Source organism: Amphibalanus amphitrite, unplaced genomic scaffold, assembly GCF_019059575.1.
Source record: "Amphibalanus amphitrite isolate SeventyFive unplaced genomic scaffold, NRLGWU_Aamphi_draft 002214F_arrow, whole genome shotgun sequence".
Classification (NCBI taxonomy): Eukaryota; Metazoa; Arthropoda; class Thecostraca; order Balanomorpha; family Balanidae; genus Amphibalanus; species Amphibalanus amphitrite.
In genome coordinates, this window is record NW_024883704.1 from 11,624 (window position 1) to 26,336 (window position 14,713).

The 14,713-nt window shown below is 46.9% G+C and overlaps 1 protein-coding gene across 1 annotated transcript in view; it reads left to right on the forward strand.

The window, feature by feature from the left end:
* Window positions 1–3,342: 3,342 nt before the first annotated feature.
* LOC122376630 (vesicle-trafficking protein SEC22b-like) overlaps window positions 3,343–14,713 on the forward strand; it is a gene marked incomplete at its 3' end in the record, with an annotated part of 37,064 nt that continues 25,693 nt past the window's right edge. The window contains exons 1-2 of the mRNA XM_043356516.1: window positions 3,343–3,716; window positions 13,463–13,572. Coding sequence (XP_043212451.1) covers window positions 3,642–3,716; window positions 13,463–13,572 — 185 coding nt within the window. The remainder of the gene's footprint in view (window positions 3,717–13,462; window positions 13,573–14,713) is intronic.

Here is a 14,713-nt window from a genome sequence, read left to right on the forward strand (position 1 = left end):
TCCCGACCCAACGCGCCCGGGCAATGGAAGCTCGGGAAACGGAGGGCGCTAGGAAAGACTGAACATTCGTTTGCTATCACATTTACTCATTGCAACATGAACGGCTTATGTGGCAAACTACTGAGCTTACAAGATAGTGTTCTCCGTCCATGCTCAACAGACATACTGCTTGTCTCAGAGACTCATCTAACAGAAATCATAAGCAACGCATCCATTCATCTCTCTGGCTACACTGTCTTGCGCAATGACAGCGGATCATCTAGTACTCACGGAGTATGCGCGTTCATAGCTGAACACATACATTTCGATCAGGTGGACACATCATTCAAGAATGTTCTTTCATTTCGTCTGACGAAGTTCAACGTCTTTGTATACGTGATCTACAGACCTCCCTCACTCACAGCAGCTGAAAACAACTTACTGATCTCATTTCTCCAAGAGAGCTGCTTGGGGAGGGAATCAATTCTTCTTGGTGACTTCAACCTGCCGTCACTGAACTGGTCATCACCTGAGGGCATGCTAGGGGAGGGAACAGCGTCAGACATCCGCTTTTTGGACCTGTTTGACTCTCTTGGCATGACGCAGTGGATCACCGAGGCTACTTTCCCCCGCTCTGGTAATATACTGGATCTCATCTTCACCACCGAGCAGGACAGAATTGGAGAAGTTTCGGTTCTCCCTCCACCTCCCGGAAGTGACCACTGCACCATTCTCTGTCGCTATATCTTCGACATCGACTTGCAGGAACGACCCACCTGTCCGGCCCCTCTCCTGGCTTGGCATAGAGGAAAGTATGATAAAATAAACAGTGCCCTCGCCGATGTTGATTGGGAGGTAGAACTTCGGTACTTATCAGCCCAACAGGCATTTGAGCATCTGCTGGGAATAGTGACTTCGTTGATCAAGAGGTATGTTCCCACCAGGAAACAAGGTTCCCAGTCCAAGAAGCTGCCTTGGAAGAGAAACCCCCCAAGCTCACTCAAGCAAAAACGGTCATCGGCATGGGCGGCCTACAAGAAAGCCAGAGAAAACTACGGCAGGAGAGCAGCAATCACCAAGTCTTTACTTACTTCATTCCAAGAAGTGAACAAGGAGCTACGCAGCTTTGCCTCGCGCTCTCAAATCGACTATGAGAAGTCACTGGTGAGTAAAATGAAAGACAGCCCGAAGCTCCTGCACTCTTACCTGCGCCACAAGAAGCAGTACCGTTCTTCGGCAGGTCCTCTGAAGGCTCCCTCTGGAGCAATCACAGACGACCCGAGCTCGATGGCGGACATCTTCGTGAACGCTTTCGCAAGCGTTTTCTCGTCTGAGGTTCCGCGAAACCCCTTCACTCATCAGCTCTGCGACTCTGTGCTGGCAGAAATCGCTTTCACTCAAGCTGATGTTGAAGCAGTTCTTCGCCATCTGGATCCCAACTCAGCAATGGGCCCAGACGCCTTCCATCCACAACTATTGAAGGCGTGTTGTTCGACCTTGTCATACCCACTGTACCTCATCTTCTGTCGAACATTGTCAACGGGCTCCTTGCCGCTGATGTGGAAACTCTCACACGTGGTACCAATATTCAAGAAAGGCTGTCGCTCGGACCCATTGAATTATCGTCCCGTTAGCCTCCTGTCAGTACCCGCCAAATGTCTTGAACGGCTCATTTTTCAAAGACTGCACTCGTACCTGATGGACAACTCTGTTCTTGATGACGCGCAATTCGGATTCAGGCCCGGACGCTCCACCGAGGATCAACTTCTCCTCACGTACGATTTCATCTGTAAGCAGAGAGACAGTGGGCATGTAATTGATTTAATCCTGTATGACTTTTCTAAGGCTTTCGACATGGTGTGTCATTCGATACTCCTTCAAAAACTGCGCTGCATTGGGATTCGTGGCGAGCTCCTGACTTGGATTCAGGACTTTCTGACCGGCCGCATCATGCAAGTCGTGGTGAAACACTCACTGAGTTCACCAATGGAGGTGAAGAGCGGCGTTCCGCAGGGGTCCATACTCGGACCAGCCCTCTTTCTGATTTTTATCAACCATGTCGCGTCCCGCCTACACGCCGCCTACAAGATATTCGCAGATGACTTGAAAGTCTACATGTGCATCTCTGACTCAGGGTCCCATGCAACCAAGTTCCAGGAAGATATAGATCTCCTTCAAGAGACCGCAGCATCCTGGGGTCTGAGCCTAAATCAAAAGAAGTGTGCGGTCATGAGATTCCAGCGCAGGTTCCACACGTTAACGAGACCAGAGTATCACCTCGATGGATCAGTAGTTCGATGGGCTCGTTCCCATTTGGATCTTGGTGTCACGATCGATGACGATCTAAAGTTTCACGAGCACGCAAGAGTCGCTGCTAGGAAGGCTGGAGGCATAGCTCACAACTTCTTGAAATCGACACTGTGCAGGGAGCGCGACTTCATGACGCACGTCTTTGTGACACATATTCGCCCCATCATTGAGTACGCCTCGACAGTCTGGAACACAGGCTACATTGAAGACGTCCGACGGCTTGAAGCGGTGCAGAGGCTCTGGACACGTCACATCAAAGGCCTAGAACACAAAACATACGAGGAGCGTCTCAAGGTACTGGATTTATACTCGATCAAAGGCAGACTTCTCCGTGCAGACCTTATCAAGACCTGGAAAATCTTCCACGGCCTGTCTCCTATCAAGCCGTTGGACCTATGGGACATGGCTCCAGCCGGTCGCACACGTGGCAACACCCTCAAAATCAAGGTCCAGAGGCGCCAGCTCGACTCGACAAAGCGGTACTTCACGGACAGGATCGTGAAGGACTGGAATGCACTACCCAACTCGACTGTCACGATGAACTCTCTGGCGGAATTCAAGTCATCCCTGGCAGGAATACTTGGCGACAGGCTCTATGAGTACCTCGCCTGAGGACGTGAAGAAATGAAGTACCTGCCCGAGGACAAGCCCTTGGACCGCGAAGAACCACACTGCACAGTGCACACACTTCACTGTCAAAACGACCCATCTACTCATACATGCTTCTATGCAGACGCACTTTTCCGACCCCCACGAGTCCTTCTCCTAAGAAACATCTAACGTGGGGCGTTGGCGCGTCTCTACCATACACGGTTTCCTTCCCCCTTCCAATTCCATTGGACCGGGCAGGGAAACCAAACAGGTGAGTTAAACAGGTGAGTTACTAAAATATGACCATCTCTAATTTGGAACCTTTTAAACTGTTTTCGTTATTTGTTGTTTATTTAAATTCATCCAAAAATGCTTGATAGGCTTGAAACAATTACAACAAACCTAAAAAAAAATAAAATCATATTTAAGAAATGAACAGCAATTTAAGAAATGGGTGAAGAATATCACATTTATAAATACAATCCATAAAGCCACATCAGCTGAAATCACGTAAATGAATCTACTGCTATTTGGCGCGTATGTTACATATGTGGCAATTGTTTTGATTAAAAATTGTTTATTTCATTGGAGAGAAGCTGACGAAAAAATCGTTTTTTCTCATATATACCATCTGTTTGCTGGAAATGTGAATACTGCTTTCTCTTTTGAGGACTGTGAGAAGTTTCGATCAGTAAGCTCAAACTGTCCCAAGGGACACAGGATCGAAATTGAAGCTCTCAAGTTTCAATTTGTCGAACAACATGGTTCTTATGACAATGATTGCAAGAGTTGCTGATGGGTTGCCGCTTGCAGCATCCATCCAGGAGGATGAGCAGGTTGGTCAAATTTTATCATTCTTTATTTGATGCCAGACTGGATAAATCCCATAGGCGCGGGAGCCGGGGGCAGTGGGGGCAGCTTGCCCCCCCAACTCTGGTCTCTGGGGCCGTGGGGGTGTTACTGTTGCCCCCACAGCTTTGAGACGGAATACCACACTTTTTTGCAAATGTTTTCTTTTTTGTTGAAAAAGCCAAGGGATGAAAAATAAGTGGCCTAAAACCGGTGAGAAAACTAGATTTGAGGGTACCCTAGGTTGATCTCTATTATGGTCACTGGCGGATCCAGGGGGGGGGCCACCGGGGCCATGCCCCCCCCCCAAAAGCCTGAAAGGGGGGGCCAACATATCTTTTGGCCCCCCCAAAAACGCTTGGAGAAAAATTAATGTGAGAAGGTTGCGTAGTAGATACCTACTAGAATCAGCAGCGTGATTCAATAGCGTAGAGAAAGTCAGGGGCGCGGGAACTACTTTCAGACTGGGGGAGCACACCATAAAAGAGATCAACCTAGGGTCCCCCCAAATCTAGTTTTCTCACCGGTTTTAGGCCACTTATTTTTCATCCCTTGGCTTTTTCAACAAAAAAAAAGAAACAGTTGCAAAAAAGGACGGTATTCCGTTTGAAAGTTGTGGGGGCACCACTGGCGGATTCAAGGGGGCCACCGGGGCCATGGGCCCAAAAAGCCTGAAAGAGGGGGCCAACATATCTTTTGGCCCCCCAAAACGCTCGAAGAAAAATTAATGTGAGAAGGTTGTGTATTAGATACTTACTAGAATCAGCAGCGTGATTCAATAGCGTAGAGAAACCCAGGGGCGCGGGAACTACTTTTAGACGGGGGGGGGGGGGGAGGGAGGTCACACCATGATAGAGATCAACCTAGGATCCCCCAAATATAGTTTTCTCGACGGTTTTAGGCCACTTATTTTCATCCCTTGGCTTTTTCAACAAAAAAAGAAAACATTTGCAAAAAGGAGCGGTATTCTGTCTGAAAGTTGTGGGGGCACCGCCCGCACGGCCCCAGAGTTGGGGGGGGGGGCAAGCTGCCACCACTGCCCCTTCCCCCCGGTTCCCGCGCCTATGGAGAAACTACCGGGTTTACTAGCTTCCTTCATTAACCCGCGCCCCACTGGGGGGGGGGGGCTATTTATAGCCCCCCTCCCGTTTTTCTGCAATAACTTCCAAACCGCTTGACGTATCGACGCCAAACTTTCAGTACCTTCGGCTGCATCAATTTGACACCTTGTGTCAAAATTTGAACTTCGTAGCTACCATAGGTCGGCCGGAAATGACGTCAGAGTGACGTCATGTTCGTCCGATTTCGACGCAAAACATTGAACCACGGCAATCGCTCCCAAGAGCTCAGTTTTTAAGCTAGATCCAATTTCTTTGCATGAAAGGGCTCAGAATTGACCGCGCTATCAAACTGCTGTCTCGGATTTTCAAAATTTTGAAAATTTCGAAAATTTTATATAATAATATTCAAAATTTATATTTTTATATTTTTTTTCAAAAAGTTTTTGACTTTTCGAAAAAACCGGAATATATGTGACAGAACGCATGATTATGACTAACTCTAGCAAGTTTTAGCTAAATATCTTCAAAAATGGCCAAGTTATACGCATTATTGCAAAAAATTCACAATTATTAATTTTTCAAATCACTTTTTCAGTACGTATTTGACATCGTACACCAATATAAATGGCACCATCGTGTTCCTGAGCTCAAACTGCATCCAATAGACACCTTTTTTGTTGAAAAATTTTAACTTCAAAATTTGACCTTTTTTGACCTGAAAGTGACCTGACCTAAGCTAAATTCGACTCTAAATGACCTCGAATGACACAGACGACATCAAATTCGAAATCTATGGCCTAAATGGACCATAAAACATGTGTCACGTGACCGACGCATGATATAATATTTTCGTGACCTGTGATGACCTGACCCTGACCTGAAAATCAAAGTACAAGTTTGGTACCCTCAAGGTATCTAGAGCATCTGTTCACGAGTGTGGAAACCAAAAATGAGCCTGATCTGACTTGTAAGACGGCGGCCAGAGCCCAAAATGTGAACAAGCCAAAGTGCTAATAATTTTTACTTTGACGTGACCTGTGACGTCATCGATGACCTCGAGGTCAATGAAATTAGGTTTCGCTCGACAGTTTTTCCGGGGCTATCAGACGCCGTTTGAATTTTGACGATCGGCCCAGTAGTTTCGGAGTTAGGAGGGGGGGGGCTATGAATAGCCCCCCCCCCCCCCCAGTAGGGCGTGTTATACACAGACCCCAGTGGGGCGCGGGTTAAGTGTCGTCATGTCTTATCGTCACCCGAGAAGGTCTTATTGCATAAATATCGATTGAGCTGTCAAGTTAACAAACTTGCTGTGGCAGCCTGACCTGACATGACCCGGCAACTTTTCATTCACGGAATATGCGCAATAAATTTTTTAGGAAAACTCACTGAGTTTTCGTTGAAAAAAAAACTTGTTTTGTTTCGTAAATGTACAAGAAGCATATGAGGGACCTTTTTGTCCCTTCCTGCGAAACGGTAAAAGACTTATTTCGGTCACAGCTCAGGCCAATCTCTAAGGGTCAGTCGGGTCACTTATTTCTTAAAAGGGTCCTTACGGCATCCAAGGACCAATTCCGGCTTTTGAGTGCGCCACATCAGCATTTGATGCTACGACAGATGTCGAAATCTGAATATATGTTACAGGCCGTATGAAAATTCGGTCCGTTTGCAAACGGCCTGGCCCAGTCAGGCCATATGAAACTACCTGAAAACACCGGCCGTTTGCAAACTATGACCTGAAATATCAGACCGTTTGAAAACGACCTAGTTAGTTTCGGCCTAGCGGATCCAGGGGGGCCACGGGGTCATGCCCCCAAGCCTGAAAGGGGAACAACATATATTTTGTGTCCCCAAAAACACTTAAGAAAAATGAATGTGAGAAGGGCGTAGTAGGTAGAGAGAAAATACCGTATCATTAAAAATCTGTGAGCTTGATAAAAGTGTTGGTCTTGTCTTCACCCAAGAAGTTCTTATTGCACACTTTAACCATGGATGAAAGAACCTTCATCCCCTGGTTCTCCTTCATCCATGCTTTAACTCTCGATCGACGTGTGAAGTTATCGTGTAAGGTATCATGAAGCCGATCGCGACGAAACTTTAGTACCCTCATGGTGACAAAATCTGAAAATTTCATGACCCTGACCCAAGTGAACTTTGACTTGTGGCCTATTTCTCGAGACTGTTTGGCCATGTTGGAGGCCATGTTTGGCCGGAATAGCGATTCGGCGTATGTCGGTTCACATTATCCGCGCTTTTATAGTCTTTTCGTGGTTTAAAACGCTCAAACATGTGATATGATGTTGCTCCCACGCATTAGGGCGGATGCCAATGTCACCTTACGGTCAAGTCAGGTCATTGACCTTTGATGACCTCGGTGCACTTTTCCGAGTTTAACATGTTTTCTAGGATAGTTTCGTTTAGCTGATTTTGAATTTAGCATTTTGCAGCCATTTGAACATTTACGAAGTAGTTTTGATGCCTTCGTATCATGTTACGTAGCTGCCAGTGGTAGTGGACACCTGCTATACGGACGCCCATAAGTAAAGTACCCCTACTGGTTGACCTGACCTGACCTACCCCGACATGGCCTAAACGCATGAAGACATTATCTATGATCCAAACTAACATGAAATTTGTGATCAGCACAAAAAAAAAACGTATTACAGCCTTACTTTAGGAGGTTCTGACAGGTCCTGATTTTCCCGTCTTTTGGGTCTGTGACCTGACCTGGGCGGTGTTTCACGGCACGCTGCCAGCCGCTGCCAGCGCTGATGGCACTTTTGGTTTCAATGGAGACATCAACAAGCCTATACCCACAACACTACCGAAGGCTGACCTTAGCTCGCGGAATGCGCTGTCAGCGGCTGTCAGCACGACCGTGAAACACCGCCCTGGAAGGTCAACCAATGACCAAGGACCTTAAAATCGGGTATCATCGGCTTCGTCTCGTCACTCACGGGCAACACGCCTGTTTTTTTTTTCCCGCGAGCTCTAGCTTAATTGTAATCAGGGGCCGAACGGCAGGGGGTCCAACCGACACCTCCCAGCCCGCGAAGGCTGCGCCACGCACCGACCCGGAGCGGGCTAATTGGTCGACAAAAGCAATTTGAAGTGTTTTCAAAGTAATATTTAGGCTCGGGTTGGGTGGGCTACCATTTCTATTTTTTTATTTTTAGTTTAAAAAAAATATCGTTTCAGGGCTGTGACGAAAAAATAAGTGGCCTAAATCCGATGAGAAAACAGGATTTGGGGGTACCCTAGGTTTGGTTACTTGCAGGAGTTGGCCCCCCCCAAAACGCAAGTCTGGATCCGCCAGTGATTATGGTGTGCCCCCCCCCCCCCCCAGTCTGAACGTAGTTCCTGCGCCCCTGATAAATCCATGCACTGCGCCAGCCACCAGATGCCTTGGAGTTGGGACTCTCAGTCTCATGTGTCAAAATTTTGCACCAGTGATTTGACACTGGATTCTGAGCACAATTTGCGCCGAAATTGGAAGCTTATTTGTGTGAAATTTTAACTTTTTCAACCATTTAGGCCCATGCACAATTTGCACATGTCTCTTTCCCATTTGCATTAAAATGTTTCTAAAAGATTAAGCTGAACTTTGTTCAAGCATGCTCCATGCCCATTTTCGGGAATGCACTTTCTGGGAACAAAAAAAAAAAACAAATATGGGAATGCTATGTAGGTATTATTTCAAACAAGAAGGAGAACTGTTAAGTGGCATCCTAAAAATATACAATGATCGTGAGCCGCCTTATATTTGTCTCAATACTATTGGGAAAGTTTGATATTGTAAAGCCCAGCATAGTTTCAAATAGTTCCCCTGTTTCTAAACCAGTCCACCACCCGGGCTGCGTGCCCTAATTTGGGAATGCTTTCATACACTGCCAGTGTTTCTTATAGGCAACAGTGTACCCTAAATTGGGAACGATTTCACTGACGCCTTTCACGGGCTCTTTTAATCAATGCACATCACGTCCGACGCCTACAGTTATTGTAAACACAATCATCATAAGATGACCTTTCCATAGACAGCTATGTCCGGATAGGTTTGTGAGCTCATATCGATTTTATTACCCGTAAAAAATTAGCCTCACCGGCGTATCCAAATACCTATAGGAGCGCTGCATGGCTGAACCTGAATCCGGAGGACTTCTCCGACATACACACGGCCTGGGATACAGGGGGACATCTGTGGTATTTTATTAAACTCCAAACTGACACCTAGATACAGTGAAATGCATTATCGGTCAGGGTCGTAAATGACTAGAACCACCTGTCATGTTCTGTCGTCTGTGCGGATACAGTGAACTAATCGACACTCACTGGGCACACCTCCACTCAGGGCGCCAACGAGGGCCGGGCAGCGGAGCAGCACACGTTCCGGCACATCAGCCTTTTCCCGGCACATGGCACAGCGCGTCGCGGGGCACCGCTTGTCCGGGCACTGCTGTCACGCCGCGGAGGGGAGACGGCCGATTCGGTGCACGTACTGGAGTGAGCGGCCCCAGTGGCCCGCCCTCATCTGGTGCACCGAAACGGCATCCTCTCGGTCCTCCCCGGGGATAGGGAGCGGCGGCGCGCTCCCGAGGAGTGGCATGAATAGTGACTCGGACCAGCTAGCGCGCCATTAATGGAGGCTGCACAATGAACCGCCCAGGTCAGCGAGTTCGCGTCCGTGGGCAGGGCGGCCGCTTGTTCCGCCAGGTGGTCGTCTGCGCTCTCATTCCCGTCGATCCCGCAGTGGGCAGGATAAGGTACCTACTTCACAACGCTCAGCGATGTTCATCAAGGTCTTCCATACCCATATCCGCGCCGCGGGTGGAGGCATGACATGTCAAGCATCTGTGTGTTTAACCTGCGCCCTGATGGGGGGGGGGGGGCATTTTGCCCACCCATGTGGTTCTCTTGAATAGCGAGAAAACGCGCGCCGTCATAGGTCATCTTAGGTTTGGAGTTATTGAGGTCAAACTGAGGTCATGTTTTAGCAAAAATGTGCCAAATTGAAATAACACGTAATCTTGAAACGCTGACAAAAGCTACAGTTAACGAGGAATTTCGAAGTTCTTTATAGGGTCGTGTAGAGAAAAGACGGTGCTAAAATACTGCTATTTCGGATTTTCAAAATTTTGTGATCACACGCAAATCACTACAATTCATCGCAAAAAACATCACATATACAACAAAAAAGTATATTGAAGCACACTTTGTGGTCTAACGAAGGTATTCTGCCATTTGAATCGCCCGAAAAAGGCGTGTGTGAACGTTAGATGGCTACAACGCCCCAACAGCGGAGACGGCCAGGCGCTGCAGCTCCGGTCAGTTGAGTGTCACTGCTCCGACAAAGTTTGTCGGGTGATCGCTCGACGCTAGGTAGCGCTGTAGCCGTTCAGAAGCAGATATAGATGTCGCACCGTATGCATGGCTATGGCATATCTGGGATTTCTACGTCGCAACTGATTGTGCCCTATAAGATAATTATTTCTGCACTGAAAATAATGATTGGTTGTTATTACTCGTCGCTTAAATTCAAACATTCAGCCTTGTCGAAAAATGGTTAATGCCAAATGGGATTATTGGATGGAACTCATCCGTACCCAACTAGCAAAAGCACAAGGAGACTCTTCTGTTGCCATTTCAGAAATTTGGATGCACTTTTGTCGCATCCATATGATATCGACTGGCCCGAAGCTTGGTTCTGGTAAGTGAAGTCTGAAATATTATATAATGCACCGGGCTACGGCGTTTTGTATTGCATTCTACCGCGGTGCAGTCCGACATCTGGCAGCCTATTGGTGAATTATTGGACCCGATGCCGGATTCCTTTGATACATTATCTAGTCGATCTTGGGCCTACGCTTTCCTAACTTCAACCATAGTTCACGTGCAGCTGCTTTGTCGAAATGCCTTAAAGGCAGATCAGTCGTGTCTGCATACTTCAGCGAATCCATTTCGATAAGCTCATTCCGAGACCGAACACTGCTCAATATCGTACAAACTGCCAACTGCTTATCGACAAGCTCACAGACTGCAGTGTCTTGCCACAAGACAAATCGGACACACAGCATGTTTGCGAGCTAAGAACCCCTTATCGTCTGATCCACACCGTCTCCTCCCATGCAACTTTTTAAAATAGCATTTTGTTCACAAAAAGAGACTTGTTTACGTTTTCCATCGAGTGGGCACTGAGCACTGAGCAGCTCGGGTGCTCTATCACTTTGCCGCAGCGCGGGCCTCTCCCGGAGGTGTTTCCCTCCATTTGGCTCTATTGCCCTTATCATCTCGCCTCGACTGTTTGTGGCGCCTGCGTTTTTGTTTTCTTCAACCCCGGCCTGCACGATGGTCTGTGTGTCGTATTCGTCTTGGGACGTCCTATGCACTTCTTTCCGTATCGCGACGTCCCCTATATACATATTTAGAAGCGCGCAGGACTGGGGTGGCGGTACAAAACCGCGCGTCGCCCTGGCACGCGCCACCCGCGCCACGCGCGCCAATTCCCTTTGCCCTCCCCCCCCCCCCCCCACCCAGCTCCCGGTGGTTATAAATGTGGCTGAAATATGAAAATGGGGCTGTTTTCGTGTTTTCGCGCGCGTCTTGAAAACATATGCGTTCGAACGCGACGGCGATGAGGGACTTGTCCGGATTTATTGTTTGGGGACCGCAAACCGAGGCGGGTGTCTCTTGGTGTTGGCGCGGACCGCAGCAGAAGTTACCTCACTTCTTGACGGCATGTCGGATGGCCTTAGCGACTTGGGCTGCATATGAGGCAGAAAATGAATTATAATGGCGAACTATGGTCGACGTTAATGAATGTATGGCGCCATTGTGTGTGATAACTGATAGGTTTGAAGTTGGTGTTGGTCGTGGGAAATGAGCGACAGGCTACCTGCCTATCCCGTTTCTTACAGTGGAAGCTGCCGAAATCCCCACAATAAATATTCAACAAGGTTTGATAAAAATAATGATGTAAAACTACCTGTTGATGACTGAATGGTTGAATGAATGAATGTAAATGAATGATGTATTCTAGCGGCCATCCCCTATCGACAGTTTCCATCTTGGTCCGTTGTTAATGAACTATCGTAATACCAGAGTCTAATTGTCGTACACTCCAGCCCATTGTCCATTGGTTAAGCAGGGGCGGGGTTAATCACATCCCGCCCGCTAGATGCCGAGGGTGATTCGTAATTACATTTTGTGTATTTTGCAGAATCGTGTTTTCCATAGATAAAAAATAGATTAAAATAAATAGATAAAAAACCCGTATGACAACTAACGATATGACCTTACTGAATTTTCGTTTGCTACAACATCCGTAAAAAAATGTGTCGACGTTTCAATGCTAGTTATGCTCTTTCCAAACTTGCTGGGGCTCACGCTGTAGTTGTCCTGTTTGTACGTTCGTCAGCTCTTTCAGATTAGTCTGACCATCCCAATGTTCCTATTGTCTGCGGGACAGAGTGACGCGATTCTGCGTGTAACAGCCCTCCCCATCCCATCTTGTAAATGCGCCGGGTATCATATTTTCTTATTGTCGAAAGCCTGAAAGCTGGCAACGCTGGCAGTGCCGGTTTATTTTCGTAAATGCGACAGCATGGCTCGGACCCATCGGCGCAGCCTTGTTTATGGCTCGTTTAGCCCTAGGGTTATGTTTTGCGCTGAGACAATATTCGCAATCCGAAGCCGCTGTTTTGTGTCGATTACCAACTTGGCTGGAAAATTTTCGATGGAGGGGCTCCCACGACTTTTCCTTCGCTTTTCTTTAAAAAACTTTCGCTATTTTTTTACGGAACTAAATGGAAGTCAGTTTGTTTTTCATCAGAATTCGACGATCCCAGTATTAGGAAGCAGGATGCCGTAAGATAGCTATTCGTTGTAATTAAACCGTGTTTTTGTCTTCATCTTACCGGTCACTCTGCCGGGGTTTTAATGAGATGGGCGAAAACTCTCCTCCGACATAGGAATGTGAAATAATGGGACGCTGCTAGACTTTTCAGCTCAGCCATTCGGGCGTCTTGCGAAGTAGCGTGGGACTGTTGCTCTATCTATTTGCATTTGAGCTAAAAAAAAATTGCAGTGTCCCGTTGTTATGTTCGTTACTCGTTCGTATTATAAATATACCGTATTGTATAAACTTTTCCTTATTGTCCTACGACTTTTCTTTCGTGTTTGCTGTTTCATTATTCTGTCTTGCTTCACCAATGTCGGCAAAATTCCTCGTCAAGCATCTCAGCTATAAGCTTATGGATTATCCAACGCGTCTGAGTGCTCTTTCATGTCTGCGAGTGAAACAAAGATTTCATTAGCACGTTTCGCTTTAGTGAGCTCTACGTAGATGCAAAACTCTAAATATTCCAGAGTTCCGGCTCCTTTGATGGCGTCTGCGATTGGCGCTAGTTTAATGAGAGCGTCATACGACCCAGAATAGTGAATATCGCTTTGGGTGTTGGCTGTGACAGCTAATCGCAAGCTCTGATCAAAATACAAGCGCTATTATATTTTTCGTTTCGTATATGTACCCGAAGTCTCCTTATTTTGAAAATAGCAATTTTAACCTCTTCTTACCATTTGCGACTGATGCAAAGACAAGTTTATCGTAACTCTAGGACCTAGTTCTGCTTATTGGCTCTTACTGAGCTCACTCGCTGACGACTCGCGCTGTTCATTTTCAGACCGGTCGGAACATTTTGGACTACCAGAACCAGGCCAAGATGTTGTTCAGGAAGCTCACTCCGCAGAGCCCGACCCGCTGCTCCATAGAGACGGGACCGTACCTTTTCCAGTGAGTACCGGTGCTTTATTTACAGGGTGTCTCAAAAAAGTGTCACGGTTTTGGACATCTCCCGTTTCGTAACCATAGGGCCTACATCATTGAAATTTTCTAGATTTAGTGGCAACGTTTTGACATTTTATGTGGTAAAATTACAAGTTCCTAGGCAGAATAGTTTTTACACTAGAACAAGAAAATCAAAAATCAATTTTCGTGCTGTAGGAGATGATACGTCACAGCCTGCCGTCGATCCTGAAGAGTCTGGGCCCCTTTCGTCTGATCATAAATCCAGAAACAAACTCATCAATACATTTTTGAAACCTTTATAAGTAAGGACACCGTGTATGTACAACTGCCGTCTGGAGCACAGCAGCAAGCTGAAACACAGCCACAAAAATGGGCAACGATCAACACTGATTGATTTTCAGACGACGCGAGTTTCCATGCCTCGACAGTCGACGGCTTCATCTTTGATGGCAAAATCCACTACTCGGTTTTGTTCCGAAACACATAAAGAGAAGAAAGGATAGCTGATGGACAGTTTTAAAATTCCTTCTCAAACGTGCACAGCTTCTGGGTGTGCGCAATGTGGCAGTGTGTCACAAGTCCTTTGCACGGTGTCAGCGACTGCAGCTTTTGACGGAAGAGTCGGGCATGGCAACGGCGTTGTTCTGAGGCTAATGGGTGATTGCAGTTCCATTGTCTGTTTTGCGTGACGTTTTTGGTCTCTAATAGTTGTAGATAATTACTGACGAGCATGTTGCTGGATGCAACAAGCCAAAGCCGGAGTCTTACCGAAATCGTCGGCAGACTGTGACGTATACCATCTCCTATAGCGCCCAAAATTGAGTTTTTTTTTATTTTTTGTTCTGGTGTGAAAACCATTTTGCTTAGGAACTTGAAATTCTGCCACACAAAATGTCATAATATTGCCACTAAATCGGGAAAATTTGAACGATGTAGGTGATGTAGTTAGGAAATGGGAGATGTTCAAAACCGGGACACTTTTTTGAGACACCCTGTAGTGAGCGACGGTCGCTTGACTGTGTATGTATTGTATTGTATTGTATTGTATTGTATTGTATTGTACAATCATGACCGATCCACATGCTCAAATTGCGTGGTGATTGCTGCCCAGTGTGGGGACCGGCCT